The sequence below is a fragment of the Schistocerca nitens genome, chromosome 6 (assembly GCF_023898315.1).
Source record: "Schistocerca nitens isolate TAMUIC-IGC-003100 chromosome 6, iqSchNite1.1, whole genome shotgun sequence".
NCBI lineage: Eukaryota > Metazoa > Arthropoda > Insecta > Orthoptera > Acrididae > Schistocerca > Schistocerca nitens.
This window is the reverse complement of record NC_064619.1, coordinates 199447464-199463640: the sequence shown is the minus strand read 5'-3', so window position 1 is coordinate 199463640 and position 16177 is coordinate 199447464. Positions and strand designations below refer to the sequence as shown.

Sequence of the window (16177 nt, the reverse complement as noted above, 5' to 3'; positions counted from 1 at the left end):
CTACATTGTGCCGGCACTGTAGCTAAACTGGGGTGAGTGTTTGTGTTGGGTGAAGTAAGAGAAAGGAAAAGAGACAGGGAGCAGAAGGGAGGACTACAGAAGGGTGGCTGGCAGCTAGGAGAGAGATGCAGCAGGCACACAGGATAGGAGTATGGCATTGGTGAGCTTATTATGGCTGCAGGCAGGTGACAGTTGTGTGTAGTGCCTAATGACATTGAGGAGTTGGTTGGGGCAGGAGGATAGGAAGAGGATTAGGGAGACTGGGCTTGCTGGAAATTGCATGTTCATTGACATCATACATTACAATCATCAATTATGTTGTAGTTTTATTCGCACAACTGTTTATTACTCAGTTACAAGTCATCTTCAGTTGTATTATGTGTGCACAGTTGCATAATAAAATGTGTAAGTTTAAATCAAACAGTAGAAAATCCAAGATGGAATGTAACAATATGATGAAAAGGATAGTTGCTGCTCACCATTTAGCAGAGATGCTGAGTCGCAGAAGGTGACTCAGCATCTCCACTATACGGTGACCAACAACTATCCTTTAAATTAATATGCGTAATTTTGGGACACATGTGTTGTTCCCAGCTTACGTATATATTTTTTTTCACTGTGGTGTCCTCAGCATGAACACATGAAACTGACTTAACTTGAGTCAAAGTTGCAACATTTCTGTAAAAATTCTTTCTGTTGTGTAGCATTTACTTGTTAAAGAATTCATTGTTTGTTGCTGCTGAATACATCATTGTTGGAGTACTATAATTGTGCATGCAAAATATTTGTTAATCAAACTGAAAGTGTAACAACTTCAGTTCAAATAATAAGTGCTTAGCTTTGAAAATACCTAGTATTCTGTTTGAAGTAAGTTCTTGAGTATTATTATGCTTGTTATTATATTTATCTTTTGTAGGTGGCATTGGCTGTCACGTGCTGAATCTGGATTCTCTGCTCGGGCTGCACATACAGCAGTTTATTACAATGAAACGGACTCCCTTTATGTATTTGGAGGTTACGATCTGAATAAAGTGTTGGGTGATATGGTGGTCTATAAATTCAAAGCAAGTCACTGGGAAGATGAATATGGAAATGTGATAGGTATGTACCTAAAATCATTACTAATTTGGTCTCCATGATTTGATTTTCTTCTCAGGTTTATCTTTTTCCCCTGTAGTACTCGATAAGTTGTTTTCTGTGCATGCTAATGTACAATCGTGGTTTACTTAAGAGGAACTATGTTGGATTTGGTGCTTATTCCCAGTATTACATTCTACTGTCATCTATTGTATGGAGCAGTGGCCATCTTAATATTGTCAAATGTGCATGTATTTTACTTGGGAGGAGGGGGGGGGGGATATGTTATAGAAATCTAATTTCTATGCTGGACTGGGCAGAAAGTTGCTTTAGTATTACAGCAGTTTAAAGCCTGCTACTTCCTTATAGTTAGCCTCTGTATTCACTTTTTTTAAATGTCAGCACTTTGGTCACACTATAACAGTTTGCAAAGTACGGACTATGTGTAGCTGATTCACTTCAGCTTCCCACAAATTGGTTCGATTGTATTGCCTCCAACTGTATGTATTAACTGCTTCCAAAACTATTCAGTTTGGAGCAGAGAAAGTCTACAAAGTAAGTGGTACACAATGCATCTGATACTCTAAGATAAAGAAAGCAATTAAGACCATGCAGCCATCCACTGTCACGATAACATTCACCTCAGCATCAAGCAGCCTGTACCAAAGACTAATGCTCCCAGACACGGACAGCTGATCAAACCACAACAATCAGCTCCTTAAATGTGGTTGCAAACCTGCACCACTAGTTAAACCAACAAGTAAGCAAAGAACAAAGACAATTGTGGCAGCGAAACATAATTACGGAGAGAATAATACAGGCAGAAAAAAAGAACTAGAGTAGTATCATGGGGTAAAAAACATCAGGCCAGGAGTATCTGTTACAAAAGCGTTGGACCTTATGATCATGGTCCTGTCTGATAGTTTAGATGAGAACCACCATTATGATGATATGGATGACAAGATCTGTCTGTGACAAAACAGACTGGGATAATTTTACTTCCCCTCGTTTTGCCATCTGCCTACTTAAATTCGTTTTTGTTTTTTGTTTTAATTTTAACTAATTACCATTAACATAGGTGAATACAATCTGCATTTTCATAAAAGATAAAGGTTGGCACTCAGTCTCAAAGAATATAACACCAGATCTAATTTAGTGCTTAGTTTTATGTATGTAATTGATTTTCTAATTTATTTTGACTGTTCTTAGTTTGTACCTTTTGTTACAGCATGAAATCAGTAATTCTTTCGTAACTTAAATTCTATTGTTGATGTATAAACAAATATAAATTCTGTAATAATTATAAACATTCAGAAGACGAAATGCTAGTAATCTTAAAGCTCTCATTGAAAACATGTTATCAAGGCCAACCTTTAATTAATTCCAAAGTAATTAACAGTTTTGTCAGAAGTATTGTTTACATAACAATATTTGTTAATTTTGCGATTAAACAAATAATTCGACTTAACCCTTGTGGTAGAAGAAACTGTTAAAGAGAACCAATTTTTTGATGTATTCAGTTAATTTAATGAGCTAAGTTTTAATTGTAATTTCTATAAATTTAACTTTGAACAATATGTAGTTTCAGTACCTATTATTGTGATGATATATAAGAGCCTGATTTTTGGTCACAAGACAGTCAGTCCACGGCCGAGTTTCAGATGAGAAACCTGTGTTGGTTAGAACAACAGCAATGCTTCAACTTAACTGTGGAATAAGTGTTAAACAATGGGGCCGTGTGTAAAAACAATGACAGTGTCTGCTCCGTGCGTACCTTTCTATTCTTCAAGAACTGTGAACTTTGTGGTCAGGTTTTTACTGCTCATAAATGTACAACAGTAAACTATTGTAGCAGTAAGTGGATGTTTGCCTACAAACTATTAATGAGGCTTATGGAAAGTTAAACAGTAGTGCACTGACCATATTAAATGTGATTGGGGGCTTTCCCGGTGTATGTGTTGTTTCCAGGGCTCTTGGGTGTCCAGCCAGATGTGATCGTTGAAGTCCCACGATATTTCGGCGAATAACCTTTCCGCCGTCATCAGGTGGTTCTGATGGAATGGTCTGTGTGCTCATTGTTGGTGTTATTTATGTCCGTCAGTCGGGCTTCGATTCCCTGCGCCAATGGTCCAATTGCGGTTGCCAACATTCCGATTGGGAGCCTTGACACTCTGATTGCAGCTGCCAACAATCCGTTTGTGGGTGCCGACCCAGGTCAGCGCCGTCCCAGGTCCGCGCCGTCCCAGGTCCGCGCCGTCCCAGGTCCGTGCCGTCCCCAGAGTTGCTCCGGGTGGTGGAAGAGGCAAAATCCAGTGGAGTGTCCCCGGCAGCCGTCGTGAAAGTTCTCATTTTCGCTTGAGACGTGACTCCTTGATGGAGCTAAGAAGGGTTTCCATGCCTTGCTCAGTTGAAAACCTGTGTCTCGGTTTATGAGATTGTCCGTCATGCGAATTTCAATGGCCTCCTTGAAGATGCTGTCCCAGTAGAAGCTGGTAGGGGGCCAGGATCTTAGTCTCTTCATATTTCGTGTTGTGTCCAGTTTCCAAGCAATGTTCTGCCAGTGCCGATTTGTTGAGCTGACCTAGGCATGTGTGGCATTCATGTTCTTTGCAGCGGTCTTCAACTGTTCGGATCATTTGACTGACGTAGGATTTGCCACAACCATATGGAATATTATATACGCTCACTTTCTTGAGGACAAATCTGTCTTTCACTGTCCCCAGTAAGGTGCATATCTTGGACGGTGGTTGGCAGACCGTGTCAGTTTTGTGTTGTTTTTTAGCAGTCTCCCAATTTTGGATGTCATGTTGGCTGCATATGGTAGAAAGGCAAGGCCTGGTTCCTCATCTTTAGATTATTCTTCATCTGGATTTCTTCTGTGTTTCCGTCGTCTGAAGGCTGTGTGGATCTGTTGGTTGCTGTACCCGTTCTTGCGGAACACATTTTCTAGGTGTTTAAGTTCTTTGTGCAGATATTGTTCATCCGATATCGAGTATTCCCTGTGAACCAGTGTGTTGAGCATCCCGTTGAGTTGTGCAGGATGGTGGCAACTCGAGGCATGTAAATACGAGTCCGTTTGTGTAGGCTTGCGGTATACGCTATGACCCAGTGTGCCATTAGATCTTCCCTCTACAAGTACATCAAGAAAGGGTAATTTCTCTTCCTTCTCAATTTCCATGGTGAACCGTATGTTGTCGTGGACGGAATTTAGATGTTCTAAAAACGTCTGCAGATGATCAACGTATCGTCCACGTATCGGAAAAATATCACAGGTGTCCATTCGGCCGCTTGTAGAGCCTCCTCTAATAAATAATTTGGCTACCACTGGTGAGAGAGGGCTCCCCATAGCCACACCGTCGGTCTGTTCATAGTATTGGCTGTTGAAGACGAAGTAAGTGGATGAAGTACGAGCTGGAAAAGTTGTGTCAACTCAGGACCAAATTTCTCGCTGATAAAGGTGGATCGAATCTTCTAGTGGGACCTGTTTGAAGAGTGACACAACATCAAAGCGGACCACAATGTCTTATTCTCGTAGGGTGAGATCCTTAAGATGGCGAATGAAGTTCTTTGAGTTCGGATTATGGTGCTCGAACTTTCCCACAAATCGTCTGAGCAGGCCTGCCAGGTGTTGTGCGAGAGGGTGCATGGGTGCCCCTATGCTGCTGACAGTGGGATGCATCCCTTCCTTATGTGTCTTAGGGAGGCCATATATTCTCGGAGCTACTGCGGAGTGCTGTTGAAGTCTGTTGACATCCATCTCTTCAATTGTGCCATTTTTCAGTAGGGTGGCAGTGCTTAGTTGTATCCTGTTAGTCAGGTCTGCCTTGATCTTCTGGTATGCCGAGTCGTCAAGTAGTTGGAGCATCTTCTGTTCATAGTCCTGTCTGTACAGGATGACATGTTTATCATCTGACCCCATGGACCTGATCATCTGCAGACATTCTTAGAACATCTAAATTCCGTCCACAACATACTGTTCACCATGGAAATTGAGAAGGAAGAGAAATTACCCTTTCTTGATGTACTTGTAGAGCGGAGATCTATTGGCACACTGGGTCATAGCGTATATCGCAAGCCTGCACTTATGGACCTACATTTACATGCCTCGAGTTGCCACCATCCTGCACAACTCAACAGGATGCTCAACACGCTGGTTCACAGGGCATACTTGATATCGGATGAACAATATCTGCACAAAGAACTTAAACACCTAGAAAATATGTTCTGCAAGAACGGGTACAGCAACCGATTGATGTAGACAGCCTTCAGACGACGGAAACGCAGAAGAAACCCAGATGAAGAACAGTCTAAAGATGAGAAACCAGGCCTTGCCTTTCTACTGTATGTAGGCAACGTGATGTCAAAAATTGGGAGACTGCTAAAACAACACAAAATTGACACGGTCTGCCGACTATCGACCAAGATACACACCTTACTGGGGACAGTGAAAGACGGATTTTGGCCTCAAGAAAGTGGGCGTATATAATATTCCATGTGGTTGCGGCAAATCCTAAATTGGTCAAACGATCTGAACAGTTGAAGACTGCTGCAAAGAACACGAATGCCACACGCGGCTTAGCCAGCCAAACAAATCGGCACTGGCAGAACACTGCTTGGAAACTGGACACAACACGAAATACAAAGAGACCAAGATTTTGGTCCCTACCAGCTTCTATTGGGACAGCATCTTCAAGGAGGCTACTGAAATTTACGCAACGGACAATCTCATAAACAGAGACACAGGTTTTCAACCGAGTAAGGCATGGAAACCCTTACTTAGCTCCATCAAGGACTCATGCCTCAAGCAAGCAAAAGAACTTTCCACAACGGCTGCCAGGGACACTTCATGGTATTTGGCATCTTTCACCACCTGGTGCGATGCTGGTGACGGCCCGGACCTGGGTCGGCACCCGCAAACGGATTTTCAGTGGCCGCAATCGGAGCATCACCGCTTGCAATCGGAATCTTGACAGCTGCAATCAGACTGTCGGCGCTGGAATCGAAGCCCGACTGATGGACATAATAACTCGGACAGTGAGCAGACAGACCATTCCATCAGAACCACCTCATGATGGCGGAAAGGTTATTCGCCGAAATATCGTGGGACTTACACGATCGCATCCGGCTGGACACTTGAGAGCCCTGGAAACATATTAAATTTGTATATTGGGGGGGGGGGGGTTGTGAAAAGTGAAAGTAAACAATGCCGTAGTCAGTGTCCAAATCACAAACACCATTTTTCAACCAGTATAGCAACGCGCAGTACATCAACACTGAAAGCAACAAACAAAGAGATAAACAAAGCAGGCGAGCACTGCTACATGCCTTTGGGAACTTTTCAACAAATGACCTTCAGGAATAGTGCCATTTTGGATCTACGTAAAGGATTGTCTTTTAGAGTTTAGTGTGACTGATTTTAAAGGTTTTCACCAGTTGAAGCAGATCTCACTTTTTCTCCTACATAGATCCAGTATTATTTTAGATTTGAAAAAGTGATGTAATCCAGATTTAATTTTTTTATTCCATTTTTGGTAAATGAAACAGTTGTAATCTATACTATCGTATAAAGAAAAGACATTGTTTTATGTTCTTTGGAAGAATCTCGAGGAGTCTTTGATCAGTTGCTTCAGGTTTTTACACATTACTGTAATAAATGTTTGGATGGTTATAGGGTTATTATTTTTAAATGCATGTGGTATACAAATGTATGCAGGGTGTTAAAATACCAAATATTTTGAGAGGTGGTACTAACCATCAAAACAATGAAAAAAGTCCAATAAACATGGGTTTAAAAATGCATACTGTAAGTGCTATGAGCACATCTTCAATAAAAGGAATGAATGTGTTTCACTGTAGTGAAGATGAACAAGTATGCATTTTAGAGCCCAAATTTGCTGCAGTTTTTTCTTGTTCTGTCCATACTATCTTCTTCTGAAATGTGGAAAGCAAAGAGATTGCAGTAGAAGAGACGCGTTTCACAGTATCGAAGGTGTACAAGTGCTCATACCTCACTCTTTGTGTATAAGGGAGAAATGGTGTTAGCAAAAATCTTGAAAAGTTCTTAACCAGTTTGCTTTAAATTTTTACCCAATGCTTTAATAAACATTCAGACATAGGCTGTAAATTTTTTAAAACAAAAATGCAACGGTTTCTTGTTAAAACTGATTGTAAGGAATAAAATCCTTAGTTGCGAAAACATGTGACTTCACTCTCTTTTTCGCAATCAGTTTTAACTAGAATAGCAGGGCATTTAAATCATTAAACAGACTGTTTCTCCCATATATATTCTTTCTCCTTATTCATAATTTTAAACAAAAATTGTACACTCAACAATGTACTACTTTGTCGTCTTCCTCATACTCAGTTTTAACAGAAAACTGGAAAGTTTTGTTTATGGCTTTTCAGCTTGTGAATAGAATGCTACTACAGAATCTGAATTATCCAAAACTTTATAACCCTACCCTTTTACAAATTAAAACTATGTGAAATACTATCATTGAAGCTAATAGCCTCACAGATCGAGCAGGTGGAGAGGTCTCTTTTATACCCCACATAACGATCACAACTGATCTATCCATTCACTTTAAACAATTTCAATTCCCAATCAATGTTTCAATTGCAATAACAGTAAACAAGGCTCAAGGTCAGAGAGAGTGAAGAAAAGGAGCTGGACAGACAGAGGCCGAGGAGGAGATGGAGGGGGGAGGGGGGGATGGACAGAGAAAGGGGGGGGGGGAGCAGAAAGAGATTAGTATGTATATCCAATTCCTATACATAGTTGGCAATTGGTAAGCATTGCCAGTTTCGCTAGTGTAGTATACACCAATGTTTCCCTTGGATCTCCAGTCGTGTTTTCCGACCTTGTCTTCAGATTCAGCTTGATGAATACAGTGCCACAGTGCCACTAGAGCAGAATTACATCTGATCCTGAAGACATTGGAACAGGAAGAAGTTCTCATCTACTCCAATTCACTTAGCAACCTACAAGTATTTCTGCAGATGCATCCGGCAGACAAAATAATGCACAAAATACACCCTTTAACACCAGAGGCAACAACTATTATTTTGCTGGGTACCATGGAATTTGATAAGCTGGGGAAATGGGCAAACTGACCAACCAGCCAATGAGGCATTTGAGAAACACCACATGACACAATATGCCATTCTCCAGCAGCCTTTCATCTTGCTGTAGAGTCAGAGAGTTGTGCAGCCGTGGGAGGAGGTGTGATTGGAAATGAGGAACAGTAATCTGTGTTCAGTAAAGCAAGCTATTAATCCATGGCATATCTCATACTAGTCTGTCTAGTGGAATGAACTAACCCCGACCTACCTCCAAACAGGAGACAGTCTATGTTTTTGATACCTGGACAAGGACCCAGAAACAAGTTTAATTGGGGACTTTCACTCTATTTTAGCAAATGACAAGATGAGTGTGGTAAAGCTTTAAAAATTTAATTGATTATCAGTACTCTAGATGAGCTATTAGACTGGAGATTTTAGTGTGTTGTAGAGCAACTGGCTCATCCATTTTTAGTACAGCAATCAGCCAGTCACACTTCACTGCTATACCATTTTAGATAATTTATGTGCACATGATTTTTAGGGTACTTTATATTTTAATTCTTGTTGAAGTTTTACTGCTTTAGCACTCTTAACCACAGTTGTTTCATAGAAGATATTAGTATGAGCTCATGCTCCCAAATCAGTATGTCATCATTTTAATAATAATAATAATAATAATAATAATAATAAAGGATGCTCTCCCTCTACCCTTCTCTCTTCCTCTTTTATGCATCCCTACTCCATCATCATCTTCCACCCTTCATGCAAATTAATGCACACACTTTTATTTTCCAGTCTTTTATATGATGTGCAAATAATAAAAATTATTAAATCTTGTTAGTAATAATCAATAAGCTTAACATATTTTTTTTCAACAGATGGAACATCTACACTTAAATTACTTAGCCCACAACAGTTGAAAGAGGTTGTTCATGCAGGAAAGGAGGAGCTGTGGGCCCTGCAACAAAGGAATTCTTTTCTTGGCAATATTTTGCTTGCTATATCAGAAAATTCAACAATAATTTCACATCCTCAACCACCAAGAGAAATATCAAGATACCGTGCAAGATTGGGTAGGGATTTAAGGCATCTTCTGAGAATGGAAAGAGATACTTCTGGTGGCCCTTCAGACAGCGATAATAATGGAAATGAGGAAATTGATAATATGAGAACTGCGAACTTATATGATGGCAAGGAGAGTGTTCTCACATCAGTAGCAGAAGAGCAGCCTCTTCATAAGATTCCTGGGTTTGAAGAGTACATTGTAACGGATGCCCACACACGGGATCAAAAGCCACACTTTCCTGTGAAGCCATCAGCAAGATACGGTCATGCTGCCTGTGGGTAAGATGAACAATGTATTTATCTGCTGGACAAAATGTATTTTCTTATATTGTGTGCACTTCTACCTCTCTAGGCGTGTACTTAAAAAAAGTTGAAAAAGGAAACAGTTAATTTTTATTAACTAATTCATACATACAGTAATATTGTCTCTTGCAGGTCTAGGTTAACATATGTTGTGAATTTTGATATGTTGTGTACAGTTTTTTTTTTTTTTAATTCTGTTTAATGTGTGTTGTCTCTCCAGCACTGTTCTTCACTACATAGTAGTAGTATGAGTGAAGCTTAACTTCAATGAAACACAGTAAAGAATCATTTTTTATTTACCCTGTTACATTTTGCTTTTGAAGCTCTGAAACAAATGTGGTTTAAATTCTATTATCAAACCAGTTTTATGCACTGTTATCCAAATTTTATTTGTAATGCCACCTTATAAGAAACCATCATGTACTGAGTTGTAAACATTTTATGAGAATTCTGGGGGTGCCATTAGACAATAGTTCCTGTAACTGTGTTATTGTCGGTATGAATACCACCAGCATGAAAAATGTGGTATGATGTGAAGTGAGAAGGCTCTCTTTTGTAAATAGAGCTAGCTTTTACTGTACTATGAGACAAAGTTAGTGAAACAGAGCATTGTATGTGGTGGATGAACTGGAAAACTATTAGTTTCGCCGACCTTCCTTATGATTGAGCAACCTTGTGACTCATCAGTTAAGGAAACTTCAAAATGGAAACAACAGATAAGCTTCTTCTTGCAGAGTGTTCATCAACCACAAAGAGCCACAGCTAATTAAGGAAGGGGTAGGCAAATTTGAGCTGCTGCAGGAATTATTACGGTTTTGTCAAAAGCAGTCATAGTGTTAAAGCCTACAGATAAGTTGCTTTTTGCTAAGTGTGGTGTCACCGCTAGACACAACACTTGCTAGGTGGTAGCTTTAAATCGGCCGCGGTCCATCAGTACATGTCGGACCCGCGTGTCGCCACTGTGTGATCGTAGACCGAGCGCCACCACACGGCAGGTCTAGAGAGACTGACTAGCACTCGCCCCAGTTGTACGGACGACATTGCTAGCGACTACACGTACGAAGCCTTTCTCTCATATGCCGAGAGACAGTTAGAATAGCCTTCAGCTAAGTCCATGGCTACGACCTAGCAAGGCGCAGTTAACCATATCTGGAGAGAGTCTCACTTGTATTATCAAGAGATATGTACCACAAGGAAATTAAAGTTAAGTAAACCTAAGCTGCGTTCTTTTCTTTATAGCATTCATAGAGTATCCTGTTTCAGACTTAACGCAAGACGGCGTGAGTTGACGCGTGCCCTTTCGGCTACTTCAGTGTGGCGTAGCTAGCTTGTTACGCCACAACACTAAGTATAGTGTTAACAGAATTTAAATTTCTCTATCTATTCCTGTCTTACCTTCATGTTACACAGATACCTCATTAACTGAAATGTAACAATAATATAGTGTAATTCACGAAAATTGTAAAAATATGTTTTTTATTAATATTATTTATTATGCACAAGTAGCAGAAAGCTGTATTGTTTTTTACACAATCTCTCGCATATTCAGTGCAAGTACATTAAAGTTTGCCCCAATTCCCATAGAACAGAATTTAAGTGACAGACTGTGCAACCACTTGTGTCCTGCATGGTGGTGTACTCCATCAGAATGGAACTTCTTGCTGCCCAGTTCTTTTCTAAGAGATGCAATCATATCTAAATTGCTCGGAAAAATGTATATGATCGTTGTGGATGCAGAAGACACTTAAACCTCAGATCTAGGATTTGTGAAGCATTCTCTAAAGAAAATTATGTTTAAAACTACTTTGACTTTTGTGATGCAGGTTGCTGTCTTTTCTTGCAAACTGTTTGTATTTCCAGTTGATAGTATTGGACCAACATCTACATCTACGTTTACAATCGGTAAACCACTGTGAAGAACATGGCATAGGGCACATCCCATTGTACTAGTTAGTAGGATTTCTTGCCGTTCCATTCATGTATAGAGCACAGGAAGAATGATTGATTGAATGCCTCTGTGTGTGCTGTAATTAATCTAATCTTGTCCTCAAGATGCCTGTGTGAGCATTATGTAGGGGATAATAATATATTCCTAGAGTCATCATTTAAAGCCAGTTTTTGAAACTTTACTAACAGACTTTCTTGGGATAGTGTATGTCTATCTTAAAGAGTCTTCCAGTTCAGTTCCTTCAGTATCTCCGTGACACACTCCCATGGATCAAACAAACCTATGACCATTCATCCGGCCCTTCTCTGTATACATTCATTATCCCCTATTAGTCCTTTTTCATATTGGTGCCACACGCTTGAGCAATATTTTAGAATGGGTCACACATGTAATTTAAAAGCAATCTCATTTGTAGACTGATTGCACTTCCCCAGTATTCTACCAATAAACCGAAGTCTTCCACCTGCTTTACCCACGACTGAGCCTGTGTGATCATTCCATTTCATATCCCTACAGAGTGTTACATCCAGGTATTTGTATGAGTTGGCCAGTTCCAACAGTGACATAATGATATTATAGTGATAGGATACTCCTTTTTTTTGTGTGAATGTATAATTTTATATTTCTGAACATTTAAAACAAGTTGCCAGTCTTGGTGGCACCACTTTGATATCTTATCAAGATATGATTGAATATTTAAGCAGCTTCTATCAGACAGTACTTCATTATGGGCAACTGCATCATCTGCAAAAAGTTTGAGATTATTATTAATATTGTCTGCAAGATTATTAACATAAAACATGAACAGCAAGGGCCCCAAGTCTCTGGGGCACACCCAAACTTACTCCCACATCTGACGATGACTCTCCGTCCAAGATAACATGCTGCATCCTCCCTTCCAAAAAGCCCTCGTTCCAGTCACAAATTTCGCTTGATATCCTGTTTGATCTTACTTTTGACAATAATGATAGGTGTGGTAGTGAGTCAAATGCTTTTCAGAAATTGAGAAATACTGTGTCTACCTGACTACTGTGATCCAAAGCTTTCAGTACGTCATGTAAGTAAAGTGCGAGTTGGGTTTTACATGATCGATGTTTTTGAAATCCATGGTGGCTGGCACGGAGGAGGTCATTCTGTTCGAGATACCTCACTACGTTTGAGCTCAAAATATGTTCTAAGATCGTACAACAAATCAGTGTCAAGAATATTGGATGGTATTTTATGGATCACTCCTACCACCCATCTTGTAGGTGGGTATGACCTGTGCTTTTTTCCAACTACTGGCCATGGTTATTTGTTTGAGGTATAGTTAGAAGAGGGGCTAACTCAGTATAGAATCTATTAGGGATTCGATCGGGCTGTGGATTGTTGTTCAGCTTTGTACTTGGTGACACTTTTTGCAAGGAGGGCATCTTCTTGTTCAAAGTGCTGTAGAAGTTATTCACATGCATTGCAAGTTGCCACTTCAGTTCAGGGGACAGTTGCCAGATCATGTATCTTAAAGGATACTTTGTGATATCAGATCACATCATGCACATTATGGTGTGCTGAACCATGTCTAATGTTTACAGCTGTGTAGCTATGTTATCCTGTGTCACTTGGCAATCTTCTGTCATGATAGCTGCCATGATAGCAGTGTTTCTGGAGCAAAATCACATGCCTGTACCTGACAAAGAGCATGTCACTGACATCACACAGCTTGTGAACTTTTAACTTCATTCATAGACTTGATGCTCAGACACATGTGAATTACTGAACTGCACCTTATTCCACAATGAATAGGTTTTACAACTTTGCTGCATACACAACTGAGTAGCTCAGTGATGTTTGCCATTCGTGCAAGTTGCTAGTGTGGCAGCCATCTTAAAGCTTTTCAATCCTGTTTTTCTACTCACTGAATTCTCTCCAACTCATATTTATTGCACAATAATAGAAAAGTGTTGCACAGCATCTGACATCAGAGCCGTAGCATAAAATAGTAATGCCAGACATAGTCTGACAGTGGGTCCAAAAGAGTTAATACTATTCCAGGATCACTGTTTGCACATCTGCGTGGTTCTCCCACTTAGTGAACATTGGTCTCACTTCTAGGAACATACATACTGACTTACAAGCCATTGATGATATTATTATTTTTTTTTTTTTTTGCTTTCACGTTACTCATTTATGATTGTCATGTGAAGTGGGTACTGAAGAGGTGGGACAATGATGATATGCCACTTTGTGTGGTGTGTGCTAATTAACATTACAGCTTTATTATCACAAATTGATGTACAGTTAAGTGCCCCAACCAATATTTCTTTGATGTCTATTCTCATCTGATTTGCTTTCTATTGTCGTGACAATAAAGCAATCTTTCACTGGCTTGACTGCTGCTTGGTTCCTTTATCACACCCATAATACCACATAGCTGATTTCCCTAACAGAAAACATAACTGTACATTACCACTTTTTTATTATGTCGGAAGCAGCAAAATCTCTTCAACTTATGAAACAGCATTTTGGGAAGAAGCACTCAGTTATAGTGGATGCTACCCCATGAACAGTGTTAGTTCGAGTGATTAAAAATGGTACACATAGAGACAGCCGCTGGGAAAATGCATCACTACAACTCCCCAGCCCATAAAAAACAAATTCTGCTTTCTTTTGGGTCCTCAATCATGTATAATCCAAATGTTGACCACTATTGTGTTATGTAATTCAGCTTAAAGTGATGACCATGGTACGCAGTTAATAACACTGTGAAAAGCACTGAAGCACTGATACCCATTCTGCCTTAGTAAAAAGCTCTTATTGAGCAGGGTAGCACAGTGATTAGCAGACTGGACTCACATTTGGCAGGACAGCTGTTCAAATCCATGTCTAGCCATTCTGATTTAGGTTCTCCGTGATTGCACTAAATCGCTAAAGGCAAATGCCGGGATGGTTCCTTCAAAAGGGCACAGCCGCTTTCCTTCCCTACCCTTCCCTAATCTGAGCTTGTGCTCTATCTCTAATGACCTCATTATTGACAGTATGTTAAACACTAATCTCCTCCTCTAAACAGCTCTTCTGAGAGAGGGAGGGTGCATGAACCAATTATTGACTGTGAATAGTTTGTTAAGACAGCCACACAAACATAATAGGTGGGTTGGAACTTAAATAATGGCAAACTATTTATTCACAACCGATGCAAAAGAGTGACATGTTTGCTCCTGTTACTGTCCTTCAAAGTAGTCACCAGCATTGTGTAGAACCCATTGCCAGCAATGTGGAAGGTGTAGGAGCAGATCCTGTTCCATTGATGGTGCGAATGGAGCGGTCTAAAGTTACGGTGATTCTCTTGTGCGGCTGTGATGGTGTTATCCTAACGCATTGTGTTCCTTCATGGCAGACCATCAATGCACATTATTACTGTTTGTTTTTGGAGCATCACCGGCGACCAGCTTTGCGAAAGAAGCAGCGACACTTTTTGTGCAACCCACTCATCATTTTGCACAACAATGCATGGGCGCATACAGCGCAAGCTGTGGCTGCTCTGTTTGGTCGATATGACTGGGTAGTACTGTATTATCCACCATACTCCCCAGACTTAAGTCCTTGTGACTTTGATTTGATTCTGAAGATGAAGGAACCACTTCGTGGCATTCTCTTCAGAACTGTTCCAGAGATTCGACAGGCAGTAGACCACTCGATTCGCACCATCAACAGAACAGGCTCTGCTAATGGTATACTACGCCTTCCACATCGCGGGCTATGGGTTCTACACAACGCTGGTGACTATTTTGAAGGACAGTAACAGGTGCAAACATGTAACTCTTTTGTATCGGTTGTGAATAAATAGTCACCACTATTTAAGTTACAACTCTTGTAAATAATTGCCTTTGTGAATTCTGAAAGTTTGTTCTGTATACCTTCCAAAGGTTAGGAAGTTACATGTATTTCGTATTAAATTTTCCTGAATTGAGAACTGAAAGACAATTAAAGTATGAAGACTAAATATATTGTTGACATATTATAAAAAATGCTAATCAATGTGGTACTTCACTGATACAAATACAATTTTTTCTAAAGTTACCAAAAATTCACATATACCTATGTCCACCTGAAAGGTAATCCACACTGGCTTCTTTTGGAAAGTAATGAGCAGCTTATGTGTTGTGCGTAATGCTGCAAACCAACTAGTTGACGTAAAATGCACATTTGTATACAGACACTTCTACGGTTGTATGGAACACTGCAGGAAGCCACAGCATCAAATCACTTGCCAGGCTAGTCACACCAAGTGTATGACTTGAAACACTCAAGCCTGATGATAGCCTTCGATGAGCTGGTGAAACTGGTCTAGGATCTGGTGGTGGCAATGATTACTTGAAGTGATTTAACAATTGTTTGTCTGGCTGGGATGATGTGGATCAAATGTACCTTACGACAATGTCGATGTGACTGATTAAGATATAGTTGGCTGTACTCAGTGCTTTAAATCCTACAATTTTCACACTGCTGCTACAGAAACTTGTGCCAGAAATTCACTGAGGGGTAAGCCTTGTACTTTCCTCGCCAGATGCATCTCTTTATTCATGGTGTAGTGAACAGTTTTGTCCATCGTTGGAGAATGTTCAAGCAATTGGCTACACTGAAGATAAGTGTAAACAAGATGGCGCTAGTAGGTAAGGCCAATGTAAGAGAATACCATGAATGGAAAAAATTATAGTTTTTTTATACTTATGTTGAGGTTATTTG

At 40.1% G+C, this 16177-nt stretch overlaps 1 protein-coding gene across 1 annotated transcript in view; it reads left to right on the top strand.

Annotated features, from left to right (window-relative positions):
- LOC126262233 (multiple epidermal growth factor-like domains protein 8) overlaps positions 1-16177 on the top strand; it is a 338254-nt gene that overhangs the window by 34446 nt on the left and 287631 nt on the right. Inside the window, exons 4-5 of the mRNA XM_049958701.1 lie at positions 917-1101; positions 9018-9483. Of these exons, the coding sequence (XP_049814658.1) occupies positions 917-1101; positions 9018-9483 (651 nt within the window). The remainder of the gene's footprint in view (positions 1-916; positions 1102-9017; positions 9484-16177) is intronic.